The sequence below is a fragment of the Manihot esculenta genome, chromosome 17, assembly GCF_001659605.2.
Source record: "Manihot esculenta cultivar AM560-2 chromosome 17, M.esculenta_v8, whole genome shotgun sequence".
Taxonomy (NCBI): Eukaryota; Viridiplantae; Streptophyta; class Magnoliopsida; order Malpighiales; family Euphorbiaceae; genus Manihot; species Manihot esculenta.
In genome coordinates, this window is record NC_035177.2 from 13,613,290 (window position 1) to 13,627,682 (window position 14,393).

Consider the following 14,393-nt stretch of genomic DNA (forward strand, 5'->3'; position numbering starts at 1 on the left):
AATAATTATATATTGTCACACAAAACTAAGAAAAATATGTTAATTATAATATTATATTTTTATTAGTTATTTTTTTCTTGAGTTGGAATGAAAACATAATTATTTTTCTATTTTAGTTTATATACGCAAGTAATAAATTAAAAATTGATTGAGCTAATTATATATTTAAATTTTTCATATATAATATTATAATTTTATAATTTTAATTAATTAAATTATAAAATATATTATAATTTTTATAATAAAAATATAAACACTCAAGTGTTTTTTATAATATAATTATATTTCTTTATTTTAGTTTATGTTTTTCTAAATTTTATTATTGTAAATTGGTTTATACGTATACAAATAATAAATTAGAGATTGAATAAGTTAATTATGTATTTAAATTTTTCATAATAATATTATAATATTAATACTTTAATCTACAATTAAATTATAAGTTTTACATAAAAAAAAAGTAAATTACATTTTGATCCATGAGTTTTAGCATAATTAAGGATTGGTTCTTATATTTATGAAATCAAATACTTAAATCTCTCTATAATTAGTCCATCCAAATAAGAGATCATTCCATCCATTTTTGCCATTAAAAAAGTGTGAAAATATCTTTATTACTCTTTTAAATGGATAAACTATACGTCAGTTCTTAAATTTTAGTATAATTAATGTATTAATCCCTGTATTTTTAAAATTGAACACTTAATCTTTATAATCAGCCCGTTTAGATTCTGATGATCTGAGATCCAGAAAATAGGGTTTTACAATGGGTTCTGTAAAACTGGAAAAGCTTAGACCTAGAGGAGAGTATTTCTCCTTTTATATGTTTCCTTTTGTCTGCTAGTGACGTGTTAACAGAATGTGTATCATTGGACCACCTGTCCCTGCTACGTTGATACGGACGTACGAGGGAATCAGATCTCTATCCCATGCGTAACGACCCCCTGATTCTCCCCGGGCGCGCATGCGGATGGTCCCACAAGGTGAAGGGGCTGAACTCCTTCCTGATTCTGAGCTGGGCCGGGGGATGAGGTTGAGACTAGGCCCGGAGAGGATCTGTCCACCGGGCCGGAAGAGCTAAGCTGGCCTGTTCTGAAGGAGCTGATTGGAGCCCGGTCTTTGAGCTGAATGGGCTAGACCCGGTTCTTGGGGGAGGCTTAGAAACCTTTAGATTATAGGTCGTCCTAATGGGTCTGACCTTAGTCTGGAGTGAAGAAATCCAGCGGTCATCAATTGCCCATTTACCTTCTCGTCAGTTATTGCCCAACTGATGAGGGGATAAATACCGAGAGTCATCATGACCGCGCCGCCTAAGGACAAAACTGTTCAAAACATCTTTTCGGCTCTTTATTGTTCCAAATTTCACTTCCCGTCAGTCTCCCCAGAACGTTGGCTCTTCTCGGTTCTACTGCCCTCATTGCTTTCCTCAGCTCATTTGCCCTAATCACTTTTCAGGTACGCCTCTTCTTTTACCATGGATAGTTCTAGTTTCCCCGATGTCGTCAACCAGGAGTCTAGCATCACCCCGTCTAACATTAGGAATTTCATCTCCAGGGAATACCTGGATACCCCTCTTTACCACATCCGGGCTCCTTACCGGAATGAGAGAATTGTTCTTCCTGATCCTTCTCCCCCTGGCTTAATCGACCCTCAAAGGGACGTCAGTTTAGTCTTCTTCATCAAACAGAGGGAATACGGTCTGTCCTTCTCCTTTTTTTCTTTCTTTAAAGAGGTCTTCCAGTATTTCGAGATCACCCCTCGAATGCTAACCCTTAACTCCGTCCTTTTCATGTCTTGCTTTGAATCTGCGTGTCTGAGCTGGGGGTTTACACCCACGGTTCACCTGTTCGTCAGCTTCTTCCGGCTAGTCAAAGCGAGCCAGAAATTTTATTATTTTGCCCCCCGCGGAGGATTGTCCATTTTCATGGGCTACAAGGACTCCATCAAGGGCTGGGTAGAGGGTTTTCTTGTGGTAGAACTGAAGAAGCAGACGGGGTTGGCTTGGGAGCTTAACCTCCCCTAGGAAGGGGTCTCTCTGGGTTGTAACGACCTGCCCCAGTTGAGCCTTACCGAACAGGTTGGGTTTCTTCGTCTGACTTCTGTGGACAAGAAGTACGACGTCGAGAAGTGTATGTTTGCCTGTAATCTTAAGGATATCCAGGATGTGGGTATTGTGCTTTGTCCAGCCGTTTTGCCTTTTCTTTGTGATTTCTACTAGGGATTATGCTAACCTGTTCTGATTTTGTATTGTTTGTAACTTCTGACATCGAGATGGACCAAATTAAGCCTCCGAAGAACTTAGTTCTGTCTAGAGAGAGCATGAACGCTGCGCTGGACGCCCTCCGAGCTGGGCGAAGCGTCTCAGAGGCTACTGAAGAAGTGGCCCGGGTTATTTCTTCCAGGACGGTTAGCCGACCTCCTGCCCCAGCTTCTTCTCGAGCTCCTAAGCCGAGGTCTCGAAGTACCAAATCTTTCAGGCCATCTAGCCGTAGCAGGCTGAGCTCGGCCAATCAATCTTCCCAGGCTCCAAAATCTACGCAAGTTGCGGTTTCTAGGAAGGAGGGGACTCCCCAGATTGCCACCGGGTCAATTGAGGACATCGAGCTGGCGAGAAAGGATCTGGCTGCGCCTTCTGGGGGTATTTCTGAGGAGGTGAATGGGACACACCCTGCCGTCGTCAACACCCCCGAGGGTGAGAAAGTGACCAGCCTGGCAGGGGAAGATATTCAGGGGGTCGTTACTGAAGTTGCCCCTGTCATTGAGGGAGTAGGACCCGGTCCAGTTGATGACGAGGCCGTAGCGGAGGAGGTCGGGAGTAAGCATCCTCCTCCTTCTGATGCACCTGCCCCTGCTCCTAAGAGATCTTGTGCTTCACAAAGGCCGGCTCCGGCCCTGCCTGCTATTGGAAAAGAGAAGGCTTCTGTAGTGCCTCTGCTGTCTGCCCCAGATGACGACATCCTGAATGCAGAGGACATCACTCATCAGTCCCCAGCAAGCGTGGTGGTTGAGTTAATCCGAGAGCGGATGTTTGGCGGGATTACGGAAGCCTCAGACCCTCGCTTGCTTGCTCTCACTGGCCTTCTGGCCAGCTCCACTCGTGAGCAGGCAGCGTTCCGATCTCGCCCTCGGGGGGAGCTAGGAGATATTATCAGGGAGATGCTCCTTATGTTAAGTTGTCCTTTTCGATTTCTGTCCATACTTTAGTTTTCTTCATTTCTTTGTTCTAATAGTTTTCCCTCTTTGCTAGGTGACGAGCCTCTTCATGGAGGTAGATGCTTGCGACCATGCTCTCCAGGAGTCAGTGGATCGCCGGGTCGAGGAGGCACGTTTGGAGGAAAACCTGTCTGCCACTAGTGATGCCCAAAGCAATCTCGCCGCAGCTCAAGAGCATTCCAAGTCCTTACAGGCAGAGCTGGCATATGCCTTGGATGCTCTCAAGAGAGCGGATGAGAAGGCAGCTGAGGCAGATATTCGTTGTAAAGAAGCCCTAAAACAGCTGTCTTCTCTGGAAGAGGTTCAAAGGGAGAGAAATGAGGTCCATCACTAGTATGAGGCCTTGAAGGCAGATTCTGAGGCAGCCCGGTTCCAACACGAGGTAGTGATGGCTCAGAGGGAGGAAGTCCTGGCTCGAGTAGTGGTCCTCGAGCAGGAGTTGGTCAAGCAGGCAGAAAGTTTTAAAGACCTGACCTTAGAGGCTGAGACAACAAAACTCCAAAATCAACATCTTAGCCAAGAGATCGAGGCTTTGAAGAAGAGATGCTCAGCCCTGCTTGAGGATGCTAAGCTGGCTGAAGATAGGGTTCAGCTGGAGTGCGAGGAGCGCCTGCGAGAATTCAAGGAGTCAACCGAGCTGAAGAAGGAGATTGAACAGGCCTGTAAAGTTCGTCTTCAAGCTTACAGGGACTCTCCTGATTTGAAAGCAGAGATAGCTGAGGCCTGCCAGGCACGACTTGCGGAGTACAAGGCCTCTGACGAACTGAAGACGGCTATTTGGCAAAAGGGCTTCCGTATGTTTGCATCTGGCTTCAATCGAGGTTTGAGGGAGGCCAGACAGGCTCCTTTCGCTCCGCTGTCTGAACTCCGAGCCAAAGAGGAAGACTCTGATGGCGAGGAGGTGCTTTATGGAGAGGATGACCTGCCCCTGCCTAAGGAAACTTCTCACACTTCAGCTGGGCCCTCTGATAAGGACACTGGGCTAGGAGAAAAGGAAGATATGGAGGTCCTCGAACCTGAGGAGGACAACTCCGGGCCTCAAGAGGAGGACGTAGAGCTAGGAGGGGAAGATGCTGGGCCCCAGGGGCAAGAGGTGGTACTTTATGCAGGTGATGGGAGGTCTGAGCAAGAGGGCGCCAAACCTCCCCTAAGCAGTAATGTAAATACTAATGTAGAGGGCAGTAGTGTAGATAGCAAAATACCTAGGAATGTAAGCCCTTTGAGGACAATCTTTCCTCCCATAATCTTAGATGATTAGACTGTAAATTTTCCCTCTCTTTTATTGAAATTTTATTTTTGTTTACTTGAATTCTTTTTTGTCTTTCATTTATATTCGAGCTGTTCTTACTTCTACTTATCAATAATGAAACACTTATACTGTATGCTTCATAATTTTTCTAAGGAATCCACTATACTGTCTTTCCTTTTTGCCTTCAAGCTCATCGAAACTGAAATATTATCAATTGACTGGACTTTTGATTTTTAAATTTATCTATTTCACTAAGGCATACTTACCCGTATGCTCTTTCCGAGCTGAACTGGCCGTGCCTGCTAGCTCTGTTTTCAATAGTGGGTTAAACTCGCGATCTTTTGAGGTGATGAGCAGGGCTGGCCTTTTTGCTTTTAGTTCTGATTTGACAGGAGCTGAAGTTGGGGTCTCATCTGCTCACGCCATTGGATTTCTCCTCAGGTTGCCCCTTTACCTCCTCAGTATTTATTACATGAGTGGTGAGGGGGTAAATCCCTAGACGTCATTTGTAATCGCCTGGTTTTACTTTAGGCGATTTTTTGGTCAGGGCTTCCTACTGCCCCTAAGTGTTTTATGTGATGTCTGCTCTCGAGCGTTTTACGGGCTCTTTGCTGCCCCTGGGTTTTACCAGTGTTGAGCTCACTTTCTTGCGGTCGGCATGGTGCTTTGGCGCTTTGGCGCCTGCGAGCCCTACTTTAACCTGTAGTGGGTCGTACTGCTATATGATACAAGCGTTGAGGTACCTTGGTTTAATCTTGTTATGTGCTGGTTACTTTGCGAGGTCAAGGTCGTATTGGCTTTGTTAATCCGAGCTCTTTCAGGAGGTCGGATTTGAATTCTTTTATTTCTGTTTTAGCATCCTTTTGAGGTCAGCGTGGCATTTTGATGCCTTTGGTTGTTGTGTGAGATCAAAGTCTCTTTACCTTATGACTCGAGCTCCTTTGGGAGGTCAGAGTTTAGCTTTTCACGTATAGTTCCGTGCACCAATCTGTTATATGAGGTCGGAACTATGTTCTTATGAGTTTGTTTTTGCGTGTGGTCGTTGTGTACCACTGTTTGCTTGTGAGTATGTGATACCGGAAGATCGCTAGGAATTCCGGTCTTTGTTGCTTCGGGAGATCTTTGAGATCTTTACTGCTGTTTTTCGCTCCGGGAGGTCTTTTGAGATCCTCGCCGGCCATTTTTGCTCCAGGAGATCTTACGGGATCCTGGCCGTTTTTGCTCTAGGAGGCCTTTTTGAGATCCTCGCCGGCCGTTTTTGCTCCAGGAGATCTTACGAGATCCTGGCTGTTTTTGCTCCGGGAGGTCTTTTTGAGATCCTCGCCTGCCGTTTTTGCTCCAGGAGATCTTACGAGATCCTGGCCGTTTTTGCTCCAGGAGATCTTACGAGATCCTAGCCGTTTTTGCTCCGAGAGGTCTTTTTGAGATCCTCGCCGGTCGTTTTTGCTCCAGGAGATCTTACGAGATCCTGGCCATTTTTGTTCCGGGGAGATCTTTGTGATCCCGCCGGCCTTCTACCTTTCAGGAGGTCTCTATGTTTCCAGGAGGTCTTTTTGGTATCTGTTCTTTTCTTTTCCTGAGAGAGTTAATACTCATAATAATAGAGTTAATCATTGCATTTATAAGATGGTGTTATTTTGTGCTTTCATAGTACAAGAATTTCTTTTCACAAATATTCTAAGGAAAATACCTCTCTAGCTTGTTCAACCTTTTGTTCCTCCAACGACCATGTTGATGGTCCCATTGGATCCGTCATTCACCTGCCCTGCTCCCGCTCTTGTGAGTGTCTGTCCTGTTGGGTTTGGCTGAGGCCTTTTGTAATACCCGACTAGAGTTCGGCATCGGAATTCTACTTTTCGATGGAGTTTAGGATGCCGAAAGTCTCTAGAAGGGTTAGAAGTATGTTTTTCTAAAATGTTTTGATATGTTCATAAGTTTTAAAGCATAAGGAAATGAGTTTTTGAGTGAAATGAACCAAGGCAGAAAAGCCAGGTTCGGCCGCCGAAGTTGAGGTTCGGCCGCCGAACATGCATGACTTTCGGTTTCACGATAGGCCGCCGAAGGTGGTCTGGCCAGCCACCTATAAAAGGTCCTCAGTCGGTTAAAACGATAAGATCACCGTTTCTTTGACTTGCTGAGGTGAGACCCTGTCCTTTTTAGAGTTTTCTTCATGATTTCATTAAATCATGCAAAGATGTGATTGATTTTCATGTTTATTTCAAGGTTTTGAGTTAGAAACTTGAATTTTGAAGTTTGGAAAGTTTGAAGGAGAGTTGCTCCAAAACTCCACGTTAGGATCGTTCATCTTCTTGGTTTCAAGAGGTAAGTGAAGATCCTGAGCTTGTTTTCATGATTTATGAAAGATTTTTGAGGTTTTTGGGGAGAGTTGCATGAATAGGGTTAAAGGCGAGTTTTTGGTTTTTTTTTGTGAGAAAAGGTTGTTTATGTGTTGTGTGTTTGTGTTGTTGGGGGTTTAAGTTAGTTTTTGACCCCTTTGAGCATATACTTGGGTGTATGCAAGTTGAGGAATTGAGGTGTTTGCGATTGGGAGAGTTTTGTGCTTTTGGTGAGAGGCAGAGCAAGTTTCTGCCTTGCGGATGAACTCAGGTTCGGCCGCCTAAGGTACATTCGGCCGCCGAACCCATGAGGAGGTGGCTTCGGCTGCCCAAGCTTGCCCCCGAGCCTGTGGACTTTCGGCTCTGGAGGGGAGTTCGGCCGCCGAAGGTTAGAGACTTTCGTCTCTAGAGTGCCTTTCAGCCTCCGAAACTTGCCCCCGAAAGGGTTCGGCTGCCGAAAGTAGAGATTCGGCCGCCGAAGGTGCATGAGTTTCGTCTCTGGAGAGTACTTTCGGCTGCCGAACCTGCCGCCGAAAGTGTTCTGTCCAGCCTTCCTTTGCATGCTTTGCATGGATGTTTGAGTGAGTTTAAGGGGATTCTTGAGGAGTTTAATAGAGTTGTTCTTGAGTTAGTTTGGTCCCTCATTTGAGTTTATCTGTGCCTACACAGACCAGAGGAACCAGAGAGAGCAGCAGTGAGTACTGCTCCAGAGTTTTCAGAGCCTGCAGAGTCAGTCCAGATAGCCCGAGGTGAGTGGAACTAAACTTTATGTTTTTAATTGAGAAATGAAATGTTTTCAGCATAGTTCATGCATCATGCGTATATAGTAGATTGTTTGCATTAGAACCCATGAATATGTTGCATTGCATAGTTATTTGTTGATGTGGGTGAATGCTGAATGATCCAATAGTCTCTGAGAGAAGTCCAGGAGCCTTTGACTACGCCCTGGCAGGTATAGAGAAGTCCAGGTGCCTTTGACTATGCCCTGGCAGGTATATAGTAAAGTCCAGGAGCCTTTGACTACGCCCTGGCAATGGTAAGTACGGAGGTGTTATATACACATATACATATATGACAGGAAGACCAGGTGCTCGATTCTACGCCCTGGCACGGCAGAGTTACCGGGACTACGTGGTGACAGGTTTACCCTTGATGTGGATTGTCTGTGATATGATGCATTCCATAAGTTCATGTGTTAATGACTTGTTTTATTGTTCTACTCACTGGGCTATAGAGCTCATCCCACTCCCTTAACCCCAGTTTTGCAGGTTCAGTGTACAGTGTACAGGGAAAGTCCAGCAGAGTACAGGAAGAGAGAAGAGTTTTGTAATAGAATATTGTGGACATGTAAATTTAAAGAGATAAAACAGTTGTGTATAAAGTTAGAATTGTGCTTGACTTAGTTATTATTGTGTTGTAAGTCTTTTGTATACGTGGTCTGTTTATATAACTGTTTTACAGAGTATGTGAAAAACCAGGCTTAACAGGTATGAATTAACCCATTTAGAGCAAGCTCTAGTCAGGGGTACAGAGTACAGAGTACAGAGTACAGTGATAGTGCATGCACAGGTTAAGCCTTGGTACAGAGAAAAGAGTTTTTATTTTCACAGAAAATGTATGGTCATGTATGAGATTTACAGGTACACAGAGAGTATAGCAGGCTTGCTATAGGTTCTGGCGGCCTTAAGCCGACCTGAATCCTAGCGCTGGTGACGGTCCATGTTGGGGTCGTTACAGATTGGTATCAGAGCCCTTGGTTCACATGATCGGACCTATAGAGAGAATGTCGGGCTCATAGAGGTTAGAAGTGGTCAAGCACAATAGGAAATCATGTCCACTAGGATAGGGTGTTGAGTCCTATCTGTTTGATGCCATGAGTTATGCATGTATATTATTGATATGTGATGTTTATATGCTAAAGTGCTATATGGTGTGTTGTTTTCCAGAGTAAAGATGCGAGGAACTCGTCGATTAGCTCGATTGACTAGAGTCCCACCAGATAGTGAGAGAACAGCTGCTCGTCCTCCTGCATTGCCAAGGGCAAGGTCTCAGAGATCTAGCAGGGAAGGTACGTCAATAGACCCTAGAAGGTCTGTCGACGAGAGCAGAAGAGGTACAGTTAGAGGAGGAAGATCAGAGGAAGTGATGGAGGCTATGGAGATTGACCAGTCTAGAGATGACAGCATGGGTGTAGGCAGATTTGAGGAAGGTATAGGAGAATCTCAGGGAGGCGTTCAGTAGGGGTGAGCATTCGGTAGGTTCGGTTCAAAACCGAACCGAACCGAATAAACCGAAAATCGAAATTTGAGTGTTTATGAAAACCGAACCGAACCGATTTTGGTCAGAAACCGAATCGAACCGAACCGGTCTGACTCGGTTCGGTTCGGTTCGGTTTGATCGGTTTTGATTTTTAATAATTTTTTTATTTTTTACACTTTATTTTTAATATTTTAAAATTTAATTAAAATATTTTAATTTTAATATGATTTAATTTCTATATATTATTGAAAAACATATTATTATTACTAATCGGTTCAGTTCGGTTTTTTCGGTTTTTTCCTGATCAAAACCGAACCGAACCGAAAAAACCGAAATTTTTGAAATTGAAAACCGAACCAAACCGAAATATATAAAAAACCGAATCAAATTTTCAAATCGGTTCGGTTCGATCGGTTTTTTCGGTTTGAACCGAATACTGCTCACCCCTAGCGTTCAGGCCTCAGGTTTTGACTATCCAGCTTTTTCTCAGGATCCAAAGTATCCGACGGGAGGTATGTCGGAGTACTCTAGTTTTGTCCCATATCCTACTTACATGCCATATATGCCTTATCCTCATTATTACCCACCATACCCCATGTATCCACCTTCACCTATCCATCCAAGTACAGCACACCCAGAGCTAAATGAACCAGTACCTCCACCACCACCACCAGAACCAGTAGCCCCTGTTGTTGACAGACATCAACCTAGCTCATCTGGAGGTAAAGTGCAAATGACAGAGTACTTGAAATTGGATGCTCCTAAATACAACACGGGAGATGATCCATTTGAATACCTCAGATCAGTTAAGATGATAACCAGTGAGTTGGGAGCAGATGATAGTAGAGCCATTGAGATGGCAGGGTTTACACTTAAATGCAAGAAAGCCAGAGAATGGTTCAAGAATTATGTGGAACCCAGGATGACTAGTATGTCATGGGGAGAGTTCGCCAGGGTGGGCTTTTCCTGACAGTTCCAGAGAGATGAAAGTAATAGAGTTCGAACAGTTGAGACAGACAGACGAAATGAGTGTTGATGAATTCACAGATAAGTTCCTGGATTTGCTTCAGTATGTGGGTCAAGCCTATGATACTGATCAGAAGAAGGCAAGGTGATATACTATGAGACTGCATCCCAGGTATTCTTCCTTGATTCTTCCAGTAGAAAAGGAGTGTTTCCACACTATAATGGACGCAGCTAGGAAAATGGAAGCTAATGCCAATATTCAGAAACAGTCAAAGACACAGGCTTCGGGGTCTAAGGCCCCCACTTCAGGCAGCAAGAGATGGGATAGAGCAAAAGGGTTAAAGACTAAGTTCTGGAGTAAAGCTAAGTCTAGTCTGGGAATAGGTAGTGGCTCAAGCTCTGGCACAGCTTATCCCGTATGCAGGAGATGCGGAAGACCACATGGAGGAGCTTGTCGATTGGGATCTACAGCTTGCTTTAGATGTGGACAGGAAGGGCATATTGCTCGTGATTGTCCTCAGGTGACTTTTGCACCATCCCATCAGATGAGTTCAGGTAGTGTGGTACAGCCAGTAGTACAGCCAGTAGCTCCAGTCATGCCTCAGAGTAGTGGCAGAGGTAGAGGGAGAGGGGCAGCCTCTACTTCAGCAGCAGGTTCCCGAGGTGGAAATCTGGTAGCCCCAGCACGGATTTTCACTGTGACACAGAAGGAGGCGAACACGTCGAACACAGTGGTGTCAGGTAATCTCATCATTGGGTGTTCAGATGTGTATGCTTTGATGGACCCCGGTGCTTCTCATTCCATTATTGCTTCGAGAGCCATAGAGAGATTGGGTTTGATCAGTTCTGAGTTAGAGTATCCTCTCTGGGTCAGTGGACCCAAGTGTGACCCATCAGTGGCAGTGTTAGTCTGTCGTTTCAATCCAGTGTTCATAGAGGGTAGATGCCTTCCAGCTGACCTTGTGGTTCTAGATTTGACAGATTTTGATGTCATTCTAGGGATGGATTGGCTATCTGCATATGGTGCGACCTTGGACTGTAGAGAAAAGATAGTTAGTTTCAGAGAACAGGATGGGTCAGAGTGTGACTTCAGAGGAGACAGGAGAGGTACACCCAGAGGTTTGATTTCAGCCCTTCAGGCTCATCGTTTGCTTAGGAGGGGTTGTCAGGGGTTTCTAGCTCATGTGAGAGAGCTAGACAGTCAGGTTAGGGAACCGGCCACAGTACCAGTAGTCCGAGAGTTTCCAGATGTGTTCCCAGACGAGTTACCAGGACTACCACCTGATAGGGAGATAGGATTTGAGATAGAATTGCTGCCAGGTACCAGACCTATCTCTATTCCTCCCTATAGGATGGCGCCAGCAGAGTTAAAGGAGTTGAAAGAGCAGTTGCAGGATTTGGTAGATAAGGGTTTCATCCGCCCTAGTACCTCACCTTGGGGTGCTCCAGTGCTCTTTGTCAGAAAGAAGGATGGATCCCTCAGACTTTGTATCGACTACAGACAGTTGAACAAGGTCACTACCAAGAATAGGTATCCCCTACCTAGGATTGATGATCTATTCGACCAGCTAGCTGGAGCGGGTTGTTTCTCTAAAATAGATCTGAGATCCGGGTATCATCAGTTGAGAGTTAGAGAGGCAGATGTGCCAAAGACAGCTTTCAGAACTAGATATGGGCATTATGAGTTCTTAGTGATGCCGTTCGGGTTGACTAACGCCCCTGCAGCATTCATGGATCTCATGAACAGAGTTTTCAGTGAGTTTCTGGATCACTTTGTCATTGTTTTCATCGATGATATTTTAGTGTATTCCAGAGATGCAGAGGAGCATGCCCAGCATCTGAGGATAGTTCTGCAGACACTGAGAGAGCATGGTTTGTATGCCAAGTTCTCTAAATGTGAGTTTTGGTTGAGGAGCATTTCCTTCTTGGGACATGTGGTATCAGCAGAAGGGATTGAGGTAGACCCCAAGAAGGTAGAGGCTGTAGCTAACTGGCCCAGACCCACTACAGTGACTGAGATTAAAAGCTTTTTGGGACTGGCAGGTTACTACAGGAGGTTCGTTCAAGACTTCTCAAAGATAGCGGCTCCTATGACCAAACTGACTCAGAAGAACTAGAAATTTGTCTGGTCAGACCAGTGCGAAGAGAGCTTTGAGGAACTTAAGAGGAGATTGACAACAGCACCAGTGTTAGCTCTGCCTGTCAGTAATAAGGATTTCACAGTGTTCTGTGATGCATCTCGAGTGGGCTTGGGTTGTGTTTTGATGCAGCAGGACAGGGTAATTGCTTATGCTTCTAGACAGTTGAAGAAGCACGAGTTGAATTACCATACCCATGGCCTTGAGATGGCAGCAGTTATTTTTGCACTTAAGATGTGGCGGCATTACCTCTACGGGGTTAAATGCGAGATCTTTACTGATCACAAGAGTTTACAGTACATTTTGAGTCAGAGAGAGCTGAATTTGAGGCAGAGAAGATGGGTAGAATTGCTCAGTGATTATGATTGTAAGATCCAGTATCATCCGGATAAGGCGAATGTTGTGGCAGACGCCCTAAGCCGGAAGTCACTAGGCAGTTTATCCCATATAGCAGCAGAGCGGAGACCAGTTGTGATGGAGCTTTACAAGCTCATAGAGGAGGGGTTACAGCTAGAGTTATCTGGTACAGGTGCGTTGATAGCACAGATGAGAGTGACACCTGTGTTTCTGGAGCAGATAGCTCAGAAACAGCATGAGGATCCAGAGTTGATGAAAATTGCCAGGACTGTTCAGTCAGGCAACAGTGCAGAGTTCAGATTTGACAGCAAAGGGATCCTTCGCTATGGGAGTCGACTTTATGTGTAACGACCCCAAAATGGACCGTCACCGGCGCTAGGATTCAGGTCGGCTTAAGGCCGCCAGAACCTGTAACAAGCCTGCTATACTCTCTGTGTACCTGTAAATCTCATACATGATCATACATTTTCTGTGAAAATAAAAACTCTTTCTCTGTACCAAGGCTTAACCTGTGCATGCACTATCTCTGTACTCTGTACTCTGTACCCCTGACTAGAGCTTGCTCTAGATGGGTTAACTCATACCTGTTAAGCCTGGTTTTTCACATACTCTGAAAAACATATACATATACAGATCATGTACATAACAAAAAATTTACAACACAAAATAATTAAGTCAAGCACAAGTCTAACTTGATTCACAACTGTTACATCTCTTTAATAGTACATGTCCACTCTAAGCTATTACACATCTCTTTACTCTTTCTGTACTCTGTGGATCTCCTCTGTATCCTGTATACTGAACCTGCAAAACTGGGGTTAAGGGAGTGGGATGAGCTCTATAGCCCAGTGAGTAGAACAGTAAAACAAGTCATTAACACATGCTCTGATGGAATGCATCAAACCACAGACAAACCACATCAAGGGTAAACCTGTCACCACATAGTCCCGGTAACTCTGCCGTGCCAGGGCGTAGAATCAAGCACCTAGTCTTCCTGTCATATATGTATATGTGTATATAATATCTCTGTACTTACCATTGCCAGGGCGTAGTCAAAGGCTCCTAGACTTCTCTATACCAGGGCGTAGTCATAGGCTCCTGGACTTTTCTCAGAGACTATTGGATCATTCAGCATTCACCCACATCAACAAAGAACTATGCAATGCAACATATTCGTGTATTCTAATGCAATCAACCTACTATAAACTCATGATGCATGAACTATGCTGAACGCAGTTGATTTCTCAATTAAAAGCTTTAAGTTTCGTTCCACTCACCTTTGGCTAACTGGACTGACTCTGTAGGCTCTGAAAACTTTGGAGAAGAACTCACTGCTGCTCTCTCTGGGTCCTCTGGTCTGTACCTATACAGATGGACTCAAATGAGGGACCAAACTAGCTTATGAACAACTCTAAGAAACTCCCCAAGAATCCCCTTAAACTCACTCAAATATCCATGCAAAGCATGCAAAGGAAAGCTGGACAGGACACTTTCGGCGGCAGGTTCGGCTGCCGAAAGTCCTCTCCAGAGACGAAACTCAAGCACCTTCGGCGGCCGAACTTCCACTTTCGGCTGCCGAACCCTTTCGGGGGCAAGTTTCAGAGGCTGAAAGGCACTCCAGAGACGAAAGTCTCTAACCTTCGGCGGCACCTTCGGCTGCCGAACTCCCCTCCAGAGCCGAAAGTCCAAAAGCTCGGGAGCAAGCTTGGGCAACCGAAGCCACCTCCTCATGGGTTCGGCGGCCGAATGTACCTTCGACGGCCGAACCTGAGTTCATCAGCAAGGCAGAACCTTGCTCTGCCTCACGCCAAAATGCTCAAACCTCTTCCATACTCAACCACCTCAATTCCTCAACTTGCATACACCTATGTATAT

General features: G+C 44.9%; 1 protein-coding gene across 1 annotated transcript; it reads left to right on the top strand.

Annotated features, from left to right (window-relative positions):
* Positions 1 to 3,601: 3,601 nt before the first annotated feature.
* LOC110604820 lies at positions 3,602 to 4,471 on the top strand. The gene has a single exon (XM_021743127.1). The coding sequence runs from the start codon at positions 3,602 to 3,604 to the stop codon at positions 4,469 to 4,471; it is 870 nt and encodes a 289-aa protein (XP_021598819.1).
* Positions 4,472 to 14,393: the final 9,922 nt, after the last annotated feature.